Genomic DNA, 22,500 nt, shown 5'->3' on the forward strand with positions numbered 1-22,500 from the left:
GGATTTCTTGTTATCTGCAATCTCCACCTCCTCCTAGTCCTATTGGAAGGATTTATCAGCAAGGCCTTCCCTTCAAATAGTTGATTGGGAAGGGCTGTAGTGGGTGTGATTCAAATCTCTTCTTAGAGGACTTGATTGGAGGTGATCTTAGGAGGGTGTGTGAAAGACCCCTCCCTAGCATGTTTGATTGGAGGGTGTTGAAGTACATTACTTTGTCCAGCCCCCAGTTTCCTGGAATTTCCATGAAAACGCCTCCTATTTAAGGTGGGGTTATAGAGCTGCTTGATGTTAGCTTTTTTTGGCTGTGCCGACTCATGATTTGGTTAAGATAATCGCAAGACCACTACTTCCCACTTTTATGATCGGTTTTATGGCTGCAGATGCGATATACCTGCTCACTGTTTTTTTTGAGTTTGTGCAAAGTTCTACCTCGGTCAGCGTATTTGAATCCATGGTAACAACAACAGCTTTTAGGCGTTATCACTGTTCTCTCTGCCTCCCTTTTTATTCTTTACATCTCTCTCTCTTTACTTTTTCAGTTTTCTACATTTCTCTTTCTCTCTCTCCTTCTTTTTTCTACCTAACTTCCCTAGCTACACTACAGTAGAACTCAGTGTCCATGTATCCCACCTCCTACTTATGTGGGATTCAGCTATGTAATTACTTGGGAAGTTACTTATATAAAAATGACATTTTATAATAAAATAAAGTTTTATATATACTTACCAAATAATTACAGAATCGGAGCCCACCCTCCTCCCCTCTGATGGACATAAGGCATAAAACAAATGACGATTGTCTTCTAAGTCATTTCTAATATTCCCACAAATGGGGCAGGCTGATCACCTACACAGACTATCGAAATGCTCCCTGCGAAATTTTGAATCTAAGCTGCCGTTCATAGTGGAAACTATAGCTATGTAATTACTTAGTAAGTATATATAAAACTTTATTTTATTATAAAAATGTCATATTTGTACACACCTGAAATATTTATCAAAAAGTTACTCATATACACCAGCACACCATAGACAACATACTATAGAGCATATAAGCCGAAAAGGTCCACATTATGCAGTATATACAGATGGATCTAAATCAGAGCACGGAGTGGGATATGGTGCAGTGTCCCAAGACAAAACTTATAATATTATTACTTAACTTATTTTGAATTTTGATATTCCTTTTTAGTGTGTATGTAAGGAAGCATAAGGAAATGTATTAATTGAGTGTATGTGTTCCAGTATGAGAGCATGTGACTGTGTGCAGTTTTTACTTTCATTTTAATTTGTTCATCATCATATGGAATGACCTATCGGGTCCCAGTGCTTGACCTGAGGCCTGGAACTGATATTTTATTCTAATCCTTCGGGCCAGCCCATGAGAGCTGAAAGTCAGCTCAGTGGTCTGGTTAAACTACTTTAATAATAATAATAATGTAGGCTTTAAAAATTCCGTAGATGAAACTCAAGCAATCATGTTTTATGAAAAAAAAGAAAAAGGGGAAGAAATAGATTTAGAAATCAGAAACCATAGTATACCAATTAGCCAAACAGCAAAATTTTTGGGATTAGTATTTGATACTCACGTGAACTGGAAAGCCCACAGAACATGATGAATTCGAAATGTAAAAGAACATTAAACCTGATTAAAAAAAAACTATTAAACACTACTTGGGGAGCCGATAGACATACTCTTACCCTGCTGTATAAAGCAGCAGTGCTGTGTATCATTGATTATGGCATCAGACGCAACGCTGAAAACGTTAGACCCAGTTCTTAATGAAGGCCTTAGAATATGCTCAGGAGCCTTTAGATCATCACCAACGTCATCTTTGCAACTTGAATGTGGTGTACTACCTGTCTGTTTCCCCATAGAGCGGTAGTAACAATGAAGAGTGCTCTGAGAATTCAGGCAAATGGTTCTCCAACCAAAAAATTTTTTGGATTAAGAGATGTATTAATAAACAATCATACACCTCCTTTCCCAAGTAGAGTTAGAAGATTGTTAGAGTCGCTGAATATAAATATAATATTATTACCTTTAATAATAAAATTACCTCCTCCTTGGACCGTGAATAAAATTAAGAATTTGTACACACTTAAAATATTTAATAAAAAGTTATTCGTATACCCCAGAACACCATAGACAACCTACAGTGGAACATAAAATCCGAAAAGGTCCACATTAAGCAATATATCCCGCCGGATCTAAGTCACAATACAGAGTGGGGTATGCTGCAGTATCCCAAGACAAAACGTATCAGTTCTCTCTACCTGATAATGCTTCAGTACTTAAAGCTGAGTTATGTGCAATAGCATCAGCCATAAAAATAATTAAAAAAGCCTCATATAATAATTTTGAGATTTATAGCGACTCCAGAAGCGCTATAGAAGCCATTCAGAGTTACAATCCAAGAAATATATTGTGCGATAAAATATGTTTCACTCCATAAATTGTATAATAATGGAAAAAATGTAGAAATATGTTAGATGCCTGCCCTTGTAGGGATTAAAGGAAATGAAAAGGCTGATAAAGCTGCTAAAGAAGCAGTCCACATGACAAGAGCAAATGTAGACATCCCTATTAGTGACTATATAAGATATATAAAAACAATCATTGTAAGTAAATGGCAAAGTATAGGGAATGAAGAGCCTGAAAATAATAAATTACAACAATAAAATCCTGTGTTGGAAAATGGATTTCGTCATATCAGAGAGACATACACGCAAGTAATTCTGACGCATCTTCGAATAGGCCTTACTCGTTTGACACATGGATACTTAATGAATAGTCCATGTGGCCCTCCTCCCGAATACCCAGATTGCAGAGTGTTGATAAGAGCCAAGCATGTATTGTGTGAATGTCCAAACTATAACCTGCAGCGATTATCAAATTTTGGAAATAGATCAATGAAGGAAATTTTGTCAGAATCTTCTACATTTTCAGTAATACCCATTTTAATGTTCATGAGATGCTGTGATTAATTGATAAAATATAAAAGTAATAAAAATACGAAAACCCTTAGGCTTTTAATGAATTTTAAAACAACTAAATTTAAAAATTTTGCTTAATTTATTTTGAATTTCAATATACCTTTTTAGTGAGTATATGTGAAAAAATGAGTATAAATATTGTTCCGGTATGAGAGCGTGTGCTTTTGTGCAGATTTTAATTTCATTTTCATTCATTTCATCCAAATCCTTCGGAGCAGCCCTATGAGAGCTGATAGTCTGCTCAGTGGTCTGGTTAAACCGTGTTGATAATAATGCAAAACAAATAGCCCGTACAGATGAAAATCGTTTTTTGGAGAAGGGTTTTGCACATCCACCCAACCTCGATCTTATTTCTCTCTAATGCCCTGAAGCTAGTACCATAGGAATAAAATAAATTCTGTGTGGTTGAACGGTATCGTGCTTCCTAAAGATTGTATCTAGTATTAATTATATATTAAGAGGGGATGTAAAGAAAGAAGGTTGAACTGAGACAAGTTTCCTTTAAAACAACAAATATTTGGATAGGAACTTATTATTTTACTTAGCTATGTAGAGAAATTATTTTTGGCCATGAATGAAATGGGGAGTTGTGCAAGTGGTAGATCCCGGAGAATTTTTACTTTAGATTATAACTAAGAAAAGTCAAAAGAATATAATATCAAGTTACCTAGCTCTCGTATAGTACGCTGCTAACTTCGTTAGTGCCATCTTTCCAACTCCAGGGGGTCCAAGAATTATTGCGTGACCATTGACCGTCTCCATAGTTAATACTAGTTTCAGTAAACAGCTGAAGTGAGCATTGGTAAACATGATTGGTTTCATGCCTTCGGGATACTGAAAAGAGACATTTTGAGAAACTGATGTCAGTAATCAAAGCTCGTCACTTCTTGGAACGAATTTCGCAAAGAAATATTAATCCTGAATGGATACATGTTAGTGCATGCAAAAGGTTTCTGCTTTTTAAAGTTATCTTTCGTTAGCTTATGCTGAATTTCAGATAAGTACCTTCAGAGAAAAGTATGACTTAGTGGTAGTATACCTTTCATAGTAACTTCACACCATTTGGAAACTTATGATAGTTATTATTAATACATGTCCTTATTTTCCAATAGTAGTAATCAAGAAAATTTAGCATCTTCCTACTGCTCTTGACAGCAAAGTTGTTCTGTGCAGCCAGCTTGCTTTCCATGCTGATTTGTTGTACTGAAAAGTTATTTTGCCTTTGTTTGCTGCTCTCAGTAATTTAAATGCCCCTTTTTTGTTGTTGTTAAAACAGATGGAATACTGTACCGTATTTATGAAGTTTACCTGGACATTTTTAAGGAATTCACTGTAGTCTTTTGAGTGCATCATCATTTTTCGTCCTTCCTCAGTAACTCCTGGCCACCAAGCTAAATGCTCCTCTACCTGAATAATAATCCATTGCAGAATTTAATAATTGTTAAAGCCACTCTGATTCATGTTTTTACAAGGAGTGCCTTAAGATAGTGTGTTAGCTTAACATGTTGATATTTTATATACTTTAGCAATAGAAGGTAATGGAATTAATTTTAAATGAATGAATGAATATGCTAAAAAATTTTTATGGTATTTAGTGAATTATGATCAATAGTTATTTAATTACCTCCTTGAAATGTTTTTTGGTGATTTTCAGCACCTTATTGCACAACTCCTCTTCATTGCCAAACAAGCCTCCAAAAGCCCTGGTAGCCTCAAAGTACACGAAAGACCCTGCTTGGCCCACGGTCAAGTTCAGTATGCGAGTATTTCGTCTTAGAGCCTCTGTCAGTTTAAGAAGGTGATGCAGATTGGGTGTGCTGGAGTCACCATCACTTCCCCCTGTATTCGCCCAGCCTCTTGAAGCCTTCTTTCTTTGAGAAGTGGATTCATTTCTGCTGGGAAGATTTTCCTGGATGTCCTCGCTCTTGGTAGATCGGGAAGTGTGGTCTCCATCGTCGTCAGCATCAGTGCTCGAGGGTTTGGGGTTAGTTCCACTGTCTGCGTTGGGATCTTCCGTAATTTTATCATGGGGTTAGCTTGATCTTGGATATCGTGACACTCTGTTACGAGGGAACGGTTTGTGGCTGGTGTGGCGATTGATGGTGTAGGCCCTTGGATCTCTTCATACAACGCGAGAACTGCATCTCTGGTAGCATCTGGAATTAGGCGGTCGTCTTCTACCTCTGACAGCACGTCCTGCAAACACACCTGTAAAAATAGGCTATGTACTGGCATGGCGTATATATACAGTATATTAGTTAGAGGTAAAATTGTTCAATAGTGTGGTGTATATTTAACATGGATAAAATCGACAAAATCGCTATTTATTGCAAGAGAGAAATGAAAAAATTTATTAAAAGTTTTTCTGTCAGTCATTCAGTTATTTGAACCAAATACTAACGAAATCTTTCCCTCTTAAAAATCATCTTTGGGGATGCCTTTGAATTGTGGGTGAAATTATTTGTATGGTAACTACAACTTGGAATAATTTTTTTTTTCTAATTGTCGGGACGCTTCCAAGCCTTGAAATTGTGTTGCTGTTTCTGGATAATTCTGTGAAGAAAGGTTATTTATTTTCTCTATTGTTTACAAATCTTTCAGCACATAGGTTTAAGGTATTAAGTTGAATATGATGTTTGATTATTTTACTTTTAAGTAACGAGTGTTCTTTGATAGTTAAAATTTTTTCTCTTAATAGTGCACACCTGAACAATAACATATAGATTTACGTCTATGGATATTTCTTAATTCATATTGTTGGAAGCATCTATCGTCTTCAGTATGAAATACCTTGATGAGATGCTCGCATGTAGCAGAGGAGTGATAAGGCAAGGCCATGATGATGCAGTGACGAAGAATTCTTGTTGGAACTATGACTTCTGGTGTCGTCGTACACGTCATCGCCAATAAAGGCACCACGCGCTGGAGGTGGTACCTAGTGCCCGACGTGGGACAGACCACCTCGCTGCATTCTACCATAAGTCTGAAGCAAAAATGAGAGTTTATATGTTTTACCCCCAAAGACAAGATTTTTTTCTTGATGTCCTTTTATTTTGCACAATTTAGATATTTCAAACGAAGGATTTGTTTGTGATTGATGTGGCTTTGAAAATTTACTTTACTGTTCATTACATGGTTATATGCATTAATTTTTTTGTTATTTTGATCTTGGTACTGGAATTGCTGGTGGTAATAAGTCTGTACCCAAAGAAAATTACCATTGCACCTGCGCAGCAGTTTATGTAATTGTGGGTTGGGTCCTTTGCATCTAAATGCAAAGGACTCCTGTGAGTGTGGATTTTTTTTTTTTTTTTTTTTTTGAGGCTAAACCCAAAATTTTAGGCCATGTCGGTAAGTTGAGGAGGAAGGTTCAGTAGAAACAATTCCTTTCAACAGTTTCTCCCTTGCTGTCCTCCAAAATAATGCACTGTAATAAACTCTAGAATTTCTGCTAATCTTGAATGTTAGTTAAACCAATGAGCAATAGCAATTTCCATAATCCATATATTTTTTTTTTTTTACTTAGAGATATATCTACTTTAGTGGTCTCGAATAGGCGATACATTATAAAACCTAAGTTAGAATGTTAGAATCTGTGCTTGGTTGAATTATACAAGGGATGCTGTTTAGGAAACTTTCTCCTCATGCCTGAATTTTGTGGCAACTTACTGAGTCTGTGTATGACTAAACAGATGTTTAGAGCTATTTGATACAGCATAAAACACACTTAAGGCTCACGACAACAGGCTCTGTGGCAGAAAACTTGGAATCATCCCACTCCGATTCAATATGACTCTCAGATGACATTTTTCTGGTCGAGTGAAGAAGTATATGTAATTGTTCATGCGAAAAAATTGTCAGGCGTAAGTCCTCATGATTTAATTAATAATGAACGTTCTTTTGTCAAAACTGTATAATTACATCATCAGTGATATAGTGCGAACCATTGTACTGTCCGATTGTGGTGATTTGAATCTTTGCAAAAGTTTTAAATATGAACTGGCTAAGTTATAAAATTATACGAGTTATGTAAATTTCTCATTTAATTTTCGACGAGACGCTTGTGTCGTATTTCATCCAATGCATAATTTTGGGTAAAGGAAAATTAGTTCTGGACAAGACGCTTATGGTGGTTGAATTGCATCTACTATGTATTTCAGGAAATTTGAGTCATCGTTTTTTGCCAATAGCTTTCAAACCAATCGATTGATTGGTATGGTACTTTGAAACAGTTTCTCACACCTTTCCTTAATTTTTGATAAAAAATTCCATGTCCAAACACAGACTTTAAAGACACTTTGCTCTTGAATTTTAGGACATAGCCAAACCTAGGCAGTCAAGATTTACGTCATTTTCGTCATTCTTTAAACCTCACTTCCCCATCTGTCTCTTCATTCATTCCCCACTCTCTCTCTCTCTCTCTCTCTCTCTCTCTCTCTCTCTCTCTCTCTCTCTCTCTCTCTCTCTCTGTCTTCGCAATATTTGTTATGTAATGGGAATGTTTTCAGGCACATATTAGCATTGCAATATTTCAACTGAGCAATGTAGGATGAAATGAGCTGACGACGTACGTGGTTATACAGAATTTAGAGGTTTTAGAAATCTTTGTAGTTGATGAATGAAATGTCGGGTTAAACGACGGACTTATCACTAGTGCATCCAGTAACTACAGAGAAGGTTGTCTCGTAGCTGTTCAGAGCTATGGCTTACATGTTGAAATGTCCCCATGGATGCAGAAATACATTTGCTATACGTCTTCTTGAAGTCTACAGCCGGGAGATAGATGTCCAAAAATTAAGAATCAATCTGAATAGGTAAGGTATTGTTTATGGTTATATTTCACATATCATATATATATATATATATATATATATATATCGTATATATATATATATATATATATATATATATATATATATATATATATATATATATATATATATATATATATATATATATATATATGCATATATATATAATGTATATAATGGGCTAATAAAAATTGACAAAGACCCAGGCATTTAGTATAACAAGCACTTTATGCGTTCAATGCGTTCCCATGGATGACAGTATGTCCCCCCCCCAAAAAAAAAAATCGACCAAAATCATCATCATGCAACCATACATTTTGGCAATAAGGAAAATGGCCGCCACCCGAAATGAGAAATAAATTTTTTCCTGACTAATATTTCACGTACTTAAGTTGGTGCTTCATCTTTGCTGTAAATATTTTAGTTTATAGCATAAGGTTTATAATAATACCATAGAAATGGAGGTAGACTATTTAGATTAAAGAAAATGGATACATTTGAAATTGAATAGAAAATATAAATGCATTATTATTTAAAATCAAAATATGTTTCCTTATTCCTAGCTGCTAATCATCAGCATCTGTAATATTATCAGTCCTAATATAGAATAGAACCCTTATTAATAAAAAAAAAAAATAATAACAGAGAACATGATTAGACTGTATAAAGAAACTTTATACTTTTGGAATAAAATAGAAAAGATAAGTATATGCCTTTTCACTTTAAATCAATATATGTTTCCTTATTCCTAGCTGCTGATCATCAACACTTGTAATATTAGCAATCCTAATATATAATAGAACCCTTATTTATACAAAAATAATAACAGAGAACATAATTAGACCGTTTAAAGAAAATTGATACATTTTGAATAAAATAGAAAAAATATGTATATGCATTTACATTTTATATCAGTTGCCTATGTTTTTAATTAATCCTAGATGCTGATCATGAACACCTGTAATATTATCAATCCTAATATAGTATAGAAGCATTATTCATATATTATGAATAATTTGCATAGACTTTAGTGTGTGCACAGTTATTGCACTCTACACGACACATACAGTGAACTGCACAATGTAGACGCTTTTTAGAACTGCTACATGAAACACACATGTTTACTTTACAGCTGCATTTGATGTTTATTAGTAGTTCTGGAGGAGCTGAAGGCATATCTGTCATTATAGGATCAATTGATCCATCTACTTTAAGCCTGTACCCATAGTCCTTATGTTTTCAGGTTGCGCCAGGTAGGCTACATACTTGAAAATAAACCCTTAGACAATGAAACTGGCATGACCGTTCCATTGGTGGTACCCTTTCTATTGGGACATATTTTGTGGGAGAAGTAAAGTAGAGGAACCTAAGCTCATTTAGGGGTTTCAGTGCCTGAAAACTACCTCCTTGGTACAGCAGCGATACATATTCCAATCCTACATCCAAAATATCATCAGTGTTGGCATTACCGTCTCCCAAAAACAAGCACTTCAGACGTTAGCTTTTGGGATGACGTTAAGAGCTTTATGTGCTTTACCTTTCCCATTCCCAAAAGGTTGGGATGGTGTCACACCCAGACATAGCATGTACGAATGGAAGCACATGCACATTTCAAGTCCTAGAACTTCCCTAGCCACATTTATAGACAGTGTATGTTGCTTGTAAACTTCGGATGTTGCATGACGGAGGAGAAGGACCAGTATATCTGTATCATCAGCTACTACTGTAATGGTGGCCTTACTGGTAACTGTTTCATCAAGAACTCTCCTCACATGATAACATCTGCATCTCCTTCTTCATCAGCATGCTCCACCTCAATACCTGCATCTTGTTGCGTCTATTAGAAAGAAATATTGTTTGGGAGAAGTGAGATTCAAGATCATATCTGGTATAGATTTGTCTAGTTGACGCTGCTGCTGTGTTTGATCTTTGGTTGTCCTAACTGTATAGCAATCAAATATAACATAAGCAGGTAGGCCAGGACTTTTCCTCCGCATTACAGACTGCACATTACTGTCACATCATGTGCCTATTGTTCCAATTTTTGGCCAAAACTGACTGTGTAGAAAAGCACATCCATCAGTCACCACTACGGTTGGCTTACTGATTTCGCAGATATCAGGATTCTTATGTATGATAAATCGTGAGAGATGTGACTTTGGTGTATTTCTCATTCCTCCATCATCTGTAAAGAGAGAAGGGACAGCTGCTGACAGCTCATAGGAGAATTGCTTCTGTAGGTTGACCTTGACTAGCATATAGCCAGAGGACTGATATAACTCTAAGTAAAGTGTTGAATACTATTCCGAATCATTCAGAATAAGTATAGCATTTCAAATCGTCAGATTATCACATAGCCTAAACGATCTGAAACGTACTGACCCTAATCGTAGCCTAAGTCTTATGCTACGACACCCAGGTTACTTCGCTCTTATGCTGGCTCAAATTGTGATTACATCAATACATTGCGTTGTGTATATGAACTAAACAAACGATATTAACTTACTGTTGACGCATTCAATGTTCCTAGCTTGAAATACAGTAGTTAGATTAGCATGAGCACAATCTCTAGTTCACGATCCTCATCCAAAGCACACCTCAAGAAATTCTCCTTACATCTAGATATGCATATCTCCTAAAGGAAGAGTTCCTCATGGGATGGGTCGATATCGTACTCGGCTAGCACTCTCCTAGGCCCGTGTTCAATTCTCCGGCCGGCCAATGAAGAATTAGAGGAATTTATTTTTGGTGATAGAAATTCATTTCTCGGTATAATGTGGTTCGGATTCCACAATAAGCCGTAGGTCCCATTGCTAGGTAACCAATTGGTTCTTAGCCACGTAAAATGAGTCTAATCCTTTGGGCCAGCCTTAGGAGAGTTGTTAATCGCTCAGTGGTCTGGTTAAACTAAGGTATACTTAATTTTTTCTAAAGGAAGCTTCCCCTAAATGTACTTGTAAGATGAATAGGAATACTTAAGTGGATTTGTAGACACTCGATAATTATATTGCATTCTTGAGTCCTCACGAGTTCTGAACCACTCTGTATTGCTGTTATGAAGAGACTACCGGAGTTCACAGCCGCCTTTGACCGACACTAAACCTTCTCGACTAACCACCGATCTTAAACAACCTGGGTCAGCGGTAGAAGGAGCACTATCACACGCTCAATGAGCAATTAAACACACGAAACAGCCAAGACAGTAAGCTATTACTAAATACAAACACAACAAAACATAATGTCTTTCTTCTATATAATACACATTTCCACTTTAATGTAAATTTAAAGAGAATATATAAAACTATACTACAACTTGCAAGAAAAGTACAATCTTCTGGAAGTTTTGACATACTCACCACAAGAAAACCTTTATGCTCACATTATTTGGCCAGTCCTGTTCTATTAATTCCCTTTCGATTCTTGCAGCTATTTAAGCAGTCCTCCTGCTCATGGTATTGATTGAATGCCATCCGTTTTGCAGATTTGTTTCCTTATCTCCTGCCACACTCTAAGGGGCATAACTTAATTACAGGTCTCATAAGCTGGTTATGTGCCGTTCTTGAGTAGCCACTCTGGGACCTTATCTCTCCCCATGTGTAACTCGAATACTTGGGCCCAATCCCACTTGCTCCTTGCCCCTTGTCATGAAATGAGGGCAACTTCCCTCATCCTGGGCCAAGAGCCATGCACTATTCTACTCGATGGGTTCTAATCGCAGCAATTCTCTCCCAGGTCTCTTCCACAAGTTGTCACACAACTTGGGTACACAGAGGACCTTCTCGGTGAAACTCTTCCGTCCATAGAGGTCACTGATCTTCACTTACTACTTCTCTTGGAAGGACTTAAGCTTTCTCATCCACAGATCATGGTTAGGGTTAAAATCTCCAGCTGATTCAAATCCACAGGCGTGTAACTTAATGGTCTGTCATTGATAATTCCTTCCAGCTCTTACCAGCACACTGGTCAGTTCCTCGTAACCGAGCAAGGTTCTTGGCCTACGATCTTTTTAGGCATGAATTCAGAAGCCTATCAGCCTTTCCATTTAGCACCAAACCATGGTGCTTTTATCAATAAAACCGTAGTTACACTTTTTATATCTAACAGATGTTCTGTTACCCGGGGATTCTCCGACATGGGCTTAAGGTATTCTGATGCCGCTACAAACATGTTGGCGTCGTCACTCAACATGAGTGCTGGGAAACCTCTTTTGCTGCAGAATTTTCTAAAACTCATGAGAACTGAGTCACAGGACTGGTTATCAACTGCTCCACAGTATTGCCTCTTGGTTATCGGGCACGTAAATAAGAGGATATAGTTTTACCGGCTTTGTCCTTTTCCTCAACCCATAATGTGCTGGTGTATCCAATGCCCGGTATTATAAAGGTTGCTTGGCCAACTTCCTGAACTCGTAAGTACTGAGGAACTAGATTGGGCCTATATGGCCTCCCCACATTCTCCTCTGTCAACACAATGGTGTATTATACTTCTTAGTCAGTTGCTCATCTGTGGGATCCAGAACTTCTGTCTGACACCCAGTGGCATTTATGTTCTATATGAGCATTAGCATCATGATGTTCTTTAATGATTACTGAGTAACACAGCAAACTCTTCTTCTCGGCAATAAAGTGTATGAAAGCACAGATTCAGGTAATCCTGTGCGTTGTTCTAGTCTACCCTACACCTTATTACCCCGATGTCCAGGTAAAGACTATGGTGCGAGAGCTAGTTTTGGTTTTCTTACCCCCTTCATCAAACTTCTGCATTCCTCTTGGAAATATTCCCTTGTATGATGGAAATGGTCTTATTCTCTGTTTGGAGTTCTTCAAGGTCAATTCACCATGCCTCTTCTCATACCGGGATTGGAACCTATATATTCAAAAATCGTAGATCCACGATGTGGTCCTATAGACCTTTTTAACCTTGCTGAATCTCTCCCAATTCAGCATGTGAGTATTACCATTCAGGTTGTCCTCTCCAGTATTGACCAAAATGTTTTCTTTCCTACCCCACGCAGTGATCCACCACTCTCTCAGTATTGACCAAAAATGTTTTCTTTCCCTACCCTACGCAAGGGATCCACCAACCCATGACATACTATTGCCAAGAGGAATTTTTTTAACCAAGGTCCCTCCCATCAGAAAGAACTATCGAAGATCATTTCTAACCTTTTCCCACGTGTCAACCAGTCACTGGGATTATCATATGGTGCTACATAGACAAGACCGCTCTGACTATATTTATTTCTGTACTCCATTTTTTCACAAACACAGGAAACAATTCTTCAATACTAGCCAACTTAGAGACTTTATCATCCAACCAAACGAATGAAGCTCCTACAAACTCATCCTCTTTTCAAAGGATTCTTGATTAAATTTGGCCATTCTTGCTAGCAACAATGCTATCAATTCAAGTTTTGCAACAGTTAATTTTTTAATAAGTACTTACTTGCTTTTGCCATCATTAAATAAGTTTTCATTCTTAACTCTATAGGCTACACAACCATATGCTAACTCACTGGCATCGCAGAATATGTAAGGAGAGTCCCCTTCTCTAGCTAGTATTCCTAGGAAAGAAAATATCAAGTATATTTTTCTAAGTCTTCGGATAACCCAACCCATTGTTCGTACGCCTGGGAGTTGTTCATCCCAGTCCAGTTGTTGCTTTCCACAAATTCTGCAGGCATATCCTGCCCCATTAGCAACAGGTAGAAGCACTCCTAATGGATCGTAAATCCGTGCAACAGTTCTCGAATTTCTTTAGTATGACTGGACTTTATTCTTGTCTGTTGTAATGTCAAGGTATCTTTTTCTTTGTCCCAGTTCAGACCAAGACCTATGAGTTGTTTGTTCCCGGGCATTAACCATGCTTTAGCAATAGTTTGCAATGAGTCATTATTACCGTCCATTCTTTCAGATATAAATGTGCCTGTGCAAATATGTCAAGGTATCTTTTTCTTTGTCCCAGTTCAGACCTAAGACCTTATGAGTTGTTTGTTCTCTGGCATTAATCCCATATGCTTTAGCAATAGTTTGCAATGAGTCATTATTATCATCCATTCTTTCAGATATAATAAAAAGCCTGTGCAAATATCTTATTTGCTCAAAGAAAAATTAATTGTGTTCATTGTCATCATTGCTAGTAACCAAAAAAGTTATCTACATATAGCCCTCTTTTTTATCCTTTTCTATGTCACCTTTCTACCATAGACAGGTGTTTCTTAATTGTTGCATTCTCCAGTAGAAAGGGAGAACATGTAGCTCCAAATGAACAACCCCTAAACCTATACACTAACAATTTATTGTTGGATCTTCCAACCATAAAAAACGTAGCAGATATGTAGCCTCTATCCTCCTCCTGAGTTGCAATTCATTAAAAATGCCTTCTCTGTGTCACCAATACAAGCAAACGATTTTGTTTTAAACTGCAGCAGAACTTTTGAGCAGTAGTTCAGCTGTTATCTGTGGTCTCGCCCACAAACAGTCGTTCAAACTAAGCCACCTTTATCCTGATAGTTGTTGCACTGTCCTTTTAACACCATGTGTGCAGAAAATGACAGTCTTCTATTTTTAAAATATTCCACCTTCTATGAATCTCCTATCCTCCTGATCCTTCAGGATTTCGTAGTTTTTAGATACGAGTGTCCTTCTGGAAACTTGACACAGTTGTTTTAGTTCGTTCAAAGCCAACCCAAAGTTGAAGTTAATCTTCCTTATTGCCTTCCAAGGCAATGCCACAACATACTGCTAGTTTTGGCTAGTTTCAGAATATGTTATAGTAATTTCTAGTTTTCTAATACCTTCCATCTCTGTTATGTTATTTCACTGCAGTCAATACCTAAATGATCTAAACTCCACATAAACTTTCAAGATCTTCCCTTGATCCTTTGAGTAGCCTTTCCAGCCACATAATTATGTCAAGTCGGTTTCCACTGCCAGTTTTAAAATGGAGACATGAGTCTCCTTGGTGGGAAGAGAACTACATGTTTCTGTTACCATAACCAAATATGGTTGGTAGCATCCTAAATTTTCAAATTTCCTAAACCCTGGGTGTAAAATGTTGTACACATTGTCAACTCCTATTAACAATTCAATAAGTGATTGTTTCTCTATGGGTAGATAAAAATCTTTATCAGTCAGGCTGATTTTTCGTTCTGCACAACGACCTTAAGTTCTTCTTAATGCCAAATTTATTTGTATATTCTGGTAGCTCATCGACCACTATACAATCCATATTTATTAATCTACCCCGATGAGGTACAGCGATGTTCACCATTTCATATTCCTTAACTGGTGTAGAGGTTATGTAACCTCTCAATGATATGTTTTCACCTCCCCTTGTTTTTATAGTGGAGTCCCCCAAGGGCAGATTTTTATAAATGATTCCTGGCACAGGTACTAACAACCCTCTCTTTTGCACAATGCAAAACTCTTTTACCCTTTAGGGTTATTGTTGCTGTAGGTAAGATCGACTTCCTAGTTGTCTTATTTCGTCTCGGGCTGCTCATCAAAGAGTGCTTCAACTTGTACCCCACCTACCTTAGATTATTCGGCTGTTCCAACTTGTACCCCACCTACCTTAGATTAATTTGGTTGGTTTCGATTGCATATAGCACTATGACGTCTACCAAAGTGCAACCGGCTATTACAACTTTGCCTCGTCACAGTCGGAACTGGAAGTGTTTACTGGATGCACATATGAAACACAAAACCCAGAGTTCTGAGTCATACTATCTTTTCTCCTCTGGTTACATAGGATTTACGATGTGTCCATGTGTGGTTGCTTCCACAAAGTGCACATCCTTTAACCTGGTTTACCTTTGCTTTGTTTGTACTTTCTTTAGGCCTTACTGATGTTGTTTTTGGTCTCTGAGATTGCCGTTGTTCTACTGCGAAAGCAGATACCATTGTCAGTGTATTAGCTTTTGCTGTTTCAGTCTGTGGAAGAACCCTCAAAATTGTGTATTTCTTCTTCAAGATATGTTTTAAAGGTGTCAAATTTCAGCCAATCTTCTCCACACCTTCGTTTTATTATTTCACTTACACTACTTGGTAGTTTGGTGTAGAGCGAGATGGTATATAATTCACTCAATTCCAGTTTTTCACTCTCCAGTGATCTTATGCAGCATTCAAATTGCGCTCTAAACCCTTGTAGCGATTCTGCATCTGCCTGAGGAGTCTCAGTATGGAAGAGTTTTCTAACTAAACACAATTTGATTTTGTCATTTCTGCCATAGGTCTCTTTTAACAAGTTCACTGCTTGCAAATATTTATCACCTTCTAATTTAAAACCAGATATCAGTTCCAGAGCCTCACCTTCCAGTAGGCCCTTCAAATAAGAAAACTTCTGTATATTCTCAGAATCAGTACGTTGGTGTACTGATACTTCATAAAGTCCCCAAAATGAATTCCATTCTGTTACATCACCATCGAAATGTTTGAGGTCGAATTTGGGTAACTTTACAGTAGCTTTAACAGGCAATATCGGTGCACTAGGTTCACCTCTTATAGCTAGAAGACTCGTGATGGAGGAATTTAGTCTATGAATTTCAATGCCTACCTTCAGGTTCTATTCAGCTTGATTCATAATTTGGTCAGTTGTCCTACAGGATCTGTTAGATCCAGTATTTCATTATCCAAGACCTGGATTTTCTGTAAATATTCCTTCAAGGAATCTCTCAATGAAGAAATACTATTGATGTCACCTGCATCAGTAGTGGTTTCAACCTTTTTTGACCAGTTACTTATCACAGATTTAAGATGAAGAGGAATACTTAAGTGGATTTGTAGACACTGATAATTATGGCTGCATTCTTGAGTCCCGCTAGCTCGAACCACCCTGTATTGAGGTTATGAAGAGACTTGAGTTCATGGCCGTCTTTGACCGACGCCAAACCGGACAAACAACCAACAGCGGTAGTTAAGCACTATCACACGTCTACTTACAATTAAACACACGAAACAGCCAAGACAATGCTTGTCATTACTAAATACAAACACAACAAAACATAATATCCTTCTTCTATATAATACACATTTCCACTTTACGTAAATTTAAAGAGAATATATAAAACTATACTACAACTTGCAGAAAAAGTACAACCTCTCTTGTCAGAAGTTGCGACAAATACTGTGGTATGAAGACAAGCAACCGATTTAGTAACTACAAATGTAAAAATCTCAGTATATATTAAAGAACAGCGTACCCTGACAATGGTCACTGCCGATAATTCACTGTCCTCACTGATCGGACTAATTAGTTTCTCATATTTCTATTCTTATATAAAACTTCTACATATGCTAACTAATTTTATATATATTTTTAATTAACATCACATTCATTAATACCCAAGGATGAAAGAAACTTTGAATAGAATAGGACTCCTTCAAATTAAATCTGCGACTGGGATGCTTGGATCCCACAGACAGACGGAAGGATGGAAGGACACACACACACACACACACACACACACACACACACACACACACACACACACACACACACACAACACACACACACACACACACACACACACACACACACACAACACACACACACACACACACACACACAAGGACAATAAATATATCTCTCTCCTTGGGTGGGAATAAAAATCATCTTACAGGCAGGCAGAAATAAATCAAAGAAAAAATCACGTTCCATAAGGTTGATTGGGGTTGAATTTTTTTTATACCCTGACATATTGCAATCATAAAAAAACAAAAATACTAAATGCCTGGGTTTCGCCAAATTCGCGTCAATTTTTACTGGCCTATAAGGGAATAAGGGAAAGATAAAACTGATTTATTGACATACACCTATGATATCGTGTACATTGCTGAAATGGTTATACACTGTTCTGTGATTTTAACCCATTATTTTTTATTATATATATGTAGAACAGTGAATTTAGAATAAACATGAAATAACTTTTCATAACAAAGTTATGCAAACAAAATAAAAACAATCAAATTCATGAAGAAAGTAACATGCGCTACGGAATGTAATGACGTAAAGGAAGAGTAGGGAGAAGTTTAATGGTGGAGTCGAAGAGGAAAGTTGGGGGTAGTGAGGAATTTACTATAAGTAAATACTTAGGAAAAGTTCAGTAGTACCCAAGCTCGTATGTCCGAAAGCGTTAGTCAGTTTGCTGGCTACCCCGTCGAGTTCAAGAGTAATAGATTACCTGAAAAAGCTGAATTTGGAAATTGAATTTATTACGAAAAATTAGGGGAGGGGGTGAAACACACTGTTGCAAAGTGACACACCGATCCATCAATAAATTTGAGAGATATTGGGAAAAACGATGACTCAAACTTCCTGAAATACATAGTAGTGCATAATTGTGTGTCGAGGGAAATTTCCGTAGCAGTCTTCATGGGTACGTGAATACAAGATCCATTGTTGCACAAGCAGAAAGCGCTAAATTACCCAATTTGTAGTCGTTACACCCATGAATATTAGACAAGGGACCGAGGAATCATTTTTAATATGCTTCTTGATAATATCAGTTCATGGCTCTTAGAAGTATGAGTACAGATAAACCTGTGTGAAACAATAGCCAGAGTAATATTTGGATGGTGTTACTGTCCCACCAGTCTCTTGACAGCAGACTGACATTCAAGTATCACATCATTTCTCAGTTACTATCCACAATTACTTTTTATTGTGTCATCGTTATTGGGGAAACACTTTTAATGTTTTTCTGTTCCTATATCATTCATCCTGTACATTGTTCTTCAGCTTTGGACTGGAATCTAGGATTTTTGTACAGTTTACTGTTTTAATTGTGTACTCGTGGTTGTTTTCCATTTGTTTGTGCCCCTTCAACATTAGTCAGGAGATATAGTATATGCTGTGCCAGCCCTTTTCAATAACTTTTGAAAAGCTTCATTTTTACCACAGCATACTGTAGAAGATTAAACAAAATTGTTGTGGCTGGGATCTCTTTCAAGTCCTAAGATGGGGGAATCGTTGCTTGCCGTAAGATGGGGGAATCGTTGCTTGCCGTTGCTTTCTGATTTCAGTGACTATATTACCATCAGTACTGTGCACTCTTTAATATTAGACGATTTTTTGCTAGTAATATCTGTCTCTGTGGTATTTTTCTTTTAAAGATCTCTTTCCTTCAAAATATCCTTCAATGTATAAGAAAACTACATTTTTCTTCTGACTTAGGTTAGCTGTGGCCTAATGCTAATAATGAATTGGTTGTGTACTTTACATGCGTTATACATCACGTATGTGCTGCATGAGTCTCTTATGTTTGTAAGTTTCTTTTCTGTATCATATCTGTGTACAAGATGGTTTGAGAAGATTAACATGCTATAGATTTCATATATTTTTGCTAATGCAGTAAATTTAAACATTGCTTTTATATTCAGTAATTTTTTTTATAAACTTATCTATAATAGAAAACTGTAATTGTATATTACCTAAATGCCTCCCAGATAGTCCCTTCCGTTTCTAACTGTAGATGAACATCTTCTAAAATCAGCAAAGAAAATCCGCCTTCCCCTGGTGCCAGAACTGGGATAGGGTCTTGGGGCGATTGCTTCACAGGCTTTCTGCCATTCCAATTCATGGAGATTCCTTCTCCATGTTCAATTACCCTTGATTTATTTTGATCTGGTAATGGTGACGGGAGGAGAACTTCTGTCATGCATGCAAACAAGTCTTCGGCGGTTGAGAGAGGAGTGCATTTAAACCTGATGACTCTCGTAGCTGGTGCTTGGTTTTTTTCGAACATATCCAAGAATGTACTTAACCCCTGACCTGCAAATATTAGTCTTGCTCTGATGATAGGGACAGAAATACGCCGTGAAGTATTGGTCTTAGAATCCATAGAGTCTCCCGGGTGAATCAGGAAAAGGATAGTCGGAAGTATTCAAAATACATGGGTCACGCAATGGTATTAAAAGCAGCCAATAAAATTCTGATAGTTATTCTTCACAGATGAGAGTTGGTGTTTATGATTTTTATTGCAAGATTTCTTTTTATTAATTGACAGTAGTTTTGTTATGCTAAACTTACCTGGTCTTGAATATAAAAGAAGAGGGTTTGAAGTGTCTAGCAGTTGGGGCAATAGATCTAGGGCTGCTCTTAACTCTGGTGTAGCAACCACTCGCGCTGGGTAATCCAAAAAAGCATCTGATGGGGCGGGGCTTCGAGAATCTAACCTGCAATGGCCGTTTTGGCTGTAATTTTTACATCATTACATTTTGGTGCAAAGGGGATGAAGTCTTAATGGAGAAGTCAGTCCCTAATAAACGCTGACATTTAACAGATAAGTTCTTCATGTTATATTGTTCATTCTGTAACCTCCAGTGATGATTTTGAATCTAGAATAATTCCCTATTTCCCTACAAGTTGAATCGTACAGTCCTTTTTCATATGGTAATCAGGTTATCTCTATACCAGTATTTCACGTAGTAATTTAATTTTAGTTTCTTAAAAATCACAGGTCAGCGGGACTGGGAGTTTGTGAATTCCAGTGCTTGGCAGCCAATACAGTTCTTCTTGAACCAATGAATGTCGAACTAATTGCGCAACATGAATCTTAGTTGTTTTGAAAGAAGGTGCATTTGGGTTAATAGAACACTGTCGGACTCCGCGTGAAAAGTCATTTTTCCTGTTAGAAATGAAATGGTTTTCTGTTGCGTTTACGACAGCCCAGTGTCTAATACACTGAGTTAAGAAGCATGAATAGTACATTAGATAATTTAATTGTTTACACGAAAGAAAGGATTTTATTGTGATATAGGGTTTCAGAGCAACTCTCCTTTATGGATAAGAAGTGTCATTGATAAATGCAAATGAGAGCAAAAAAATGATTGATTGTGGCTGGGTGCATTCGTCTATGAGAAATGGAGACACACGCACACACACACATTCCTCAAGTATATATTACATAACGGTATGCCTATATTGTATGCATGGTTTATTGGCATCTCAATTCAAACAATATTGCTACCTTTGTACGCTTCATAGTACACTGGTATCGGACTTTACGTAGCTTACTAATATCAGGTTTTAGTTATGCTAAATATGTGAATAGGAAAGATGGTTAAAATTCCTTAATATATCTGTAAATGACCTACTGTAATAGTTTCATTAATGCAATTTTTTATATATTTCTTGAATTATATTCACGTGGCCCTGAAAGTGTAATCTCGGTGCTGATTTTTAACATACTTAACTTTTATCATCTTTTTTTTTTATCACGAGTGTATTATTGATAAATATGTGGATATCAAATATCTTGCTGTCTTTGTAGGAAATAGATGCAAAGATGTTAAAATAACCTGTAATGAGATTTGCGATTTTATGTCAGTTCTAATGCAAATGACTAAAGGTCAGTCCGAAATTACAGATAAACTGCGTCTGCTTTTTTCACATCTCGTGTCATAAACCTACTTTTGAAAATTTTATATTTAGTTGGTAGATAGGGTCAGGAACTTTTTTGTTTTTTTGTGCATTTTGTTGTACGTTACTCAATACCGAATTTCAGTGGTAATGGTTTGTTTTATAATGAGTTGATAGAAAGCGGTATGTGACCTTACCTGGCTGGTGTGTAAGTTCCTTCACGTACTTCCTTATGAAGGTGAGGATGCCTGGCTGTGTGGAAAAGGTCTATCACTTGTTGCATGGTCTCCAGAATTTCGGCTGGTGATGTAGTTGGTGTAACTCGAATCCTTGTCAGTTTACAGATACACTCTGCTGTCTTTTCCTGTGTAAGTTGATGAACTTATAATAAGTTTACTCCGCTGCTTTTCCATGTGGACGTTAATGAACAGATTATAAGTGTAACTAGTTTTTATCAAAGTCAAGAACCGAAAAGCAGAGGTTTCGAAATGAAGAGCCAGTTCTGGTTTCTTAACGTTAATTTATTTTTGGCCTTTGCTTATGGAATTTATACATATTTCGATAAGAGTGTGCCTGTTCTGGAATAATTGTTAGATGTAATATGAAAGCAGTCTTGACATTTAATAAAAGAATGAAAATGGTCTTTGGTACTGCATCGGAATTATATTCACTGGACGCATAATGAACAAATCGGGAGTAGTTTATTGAATAATACCTGCGAAGTGTTTGGCAGAGTGAGACTTTCAAGACCTTGTGTCAGCACTGAAGATAGTTCATCTACTGCGTCTTGTGACAGCTGCTGGAGGTCCCTCAGCAGGTGATGAAGGGCCATTTTTATCATTCTTCTTATGTCTTTGTCCTCAAACTTCAGTCTCAGAACAGGACACCTTGGAGAGAGATTTATATTAACTGACTTAGATATTGTTACTGTTAAGGTATATAACATTTGATGGTGAAGACTGTTAAGTGTTGTGAGAGAATTATAGCCTAATTATGTAGCTTGTCATTAAGGAATTGCTCGGCAAATATTATATATTGCATTCTTTTAGATATATGGTTGCTACTGGAAACGGGTTTATGAAAATAAAGTATTAAATCGAAGAAAACAGCGCTTGCTATGCTTACCGGACTCGAATATGTGGTGTCATTTGGCTTTCATCTTCGAGTTCGAGAATGATACGCGCATGCTGCCCCAGAGTGACTTGGTGTAGTGCCTCGTCCTTGAAAATGAGCGTTGAGTGGCAGATGTAATTCAGAGCACTGAGGAAGGAGGACGGGAATGGACCTACAAGAATGATCCATCTTTCGCCTTGCATCTGAAAGAAAGCTTT

General features: G+C 37.1%; 2 protein-coding genes across 2 annotated transcripts in view; both read right to left on the minus strand.

Moving 5' to 3' along the window:
• The window catches only part of LOC136827722 (uncharacterized), a 149,604-nt gene extending 144,373 nt beyond the window's left edge, over positions 1–5,231 (minus strand). Inside the window, 4 exon segments of the mRNA XM_067085185.1 lie at positions 3,664–3,830; positions 4,305–4,403; positions 4,621–4,908; positions 4,911–5,231. Of these exon segments, the coding sequence (XP_066941286.1) occupies positions 3,664–3,830; positions 4,305–4,403; positions 4,621–4,908; positions 4,911–5,231 (875 nt within the window).
• A 456-nt stretch (positions 5,232–5,687) lies between these two features.
• Positions 5,688–22,500, minus strand: part of LOC136827723 (cytoplasmic dynein 2 heavy chain 1-like) — a 22,026-nt gene continuing 5,213 nt past the window's right edge. The window contains exons 4-9 of the mRNA XM_067085186.1: positions 22,295–22,485; positions 21,885–22,056; positions 21,367–21,533; positions 19,838–19,983; positions 19,240–19,579; positions 5,688–5,979 (exon numbers count right to left, since the gene is read on the minus strand). Coding sequence (XP_066941287.1) covers positions 5,688–5,979; positions 19,240–19,579; positions 19,838–19,983; positions 21,367–21,533; positions 21,885–22,056; positions 22,295–22,485 — 1,308 coding nt within the window. The remainder of the gene's footprint in view (positions 5,980–19,239; positions 19,580–19,837; positions 19,984–21,366; positions 21,534–21,884; positions 22,057–22,294; positions 22,486–22,500) is intronic.

This window comes from Macrobrachium rosenbergii, chromosome 42 (assembly GCF_040412425.1).
Source record: "Macrobrachium rosenbergii isolate ZJJX-2024 chromosome 42, ASM4041242v1, whole genome shotgun sequence".
Taxonomy (NCBI): Eukaryota; Metazoa; Arthropoda; class Malacostraca; order Decapoda; family Palaemonidae; genus Macrobrachium; species Macrobrachium rosenbergii.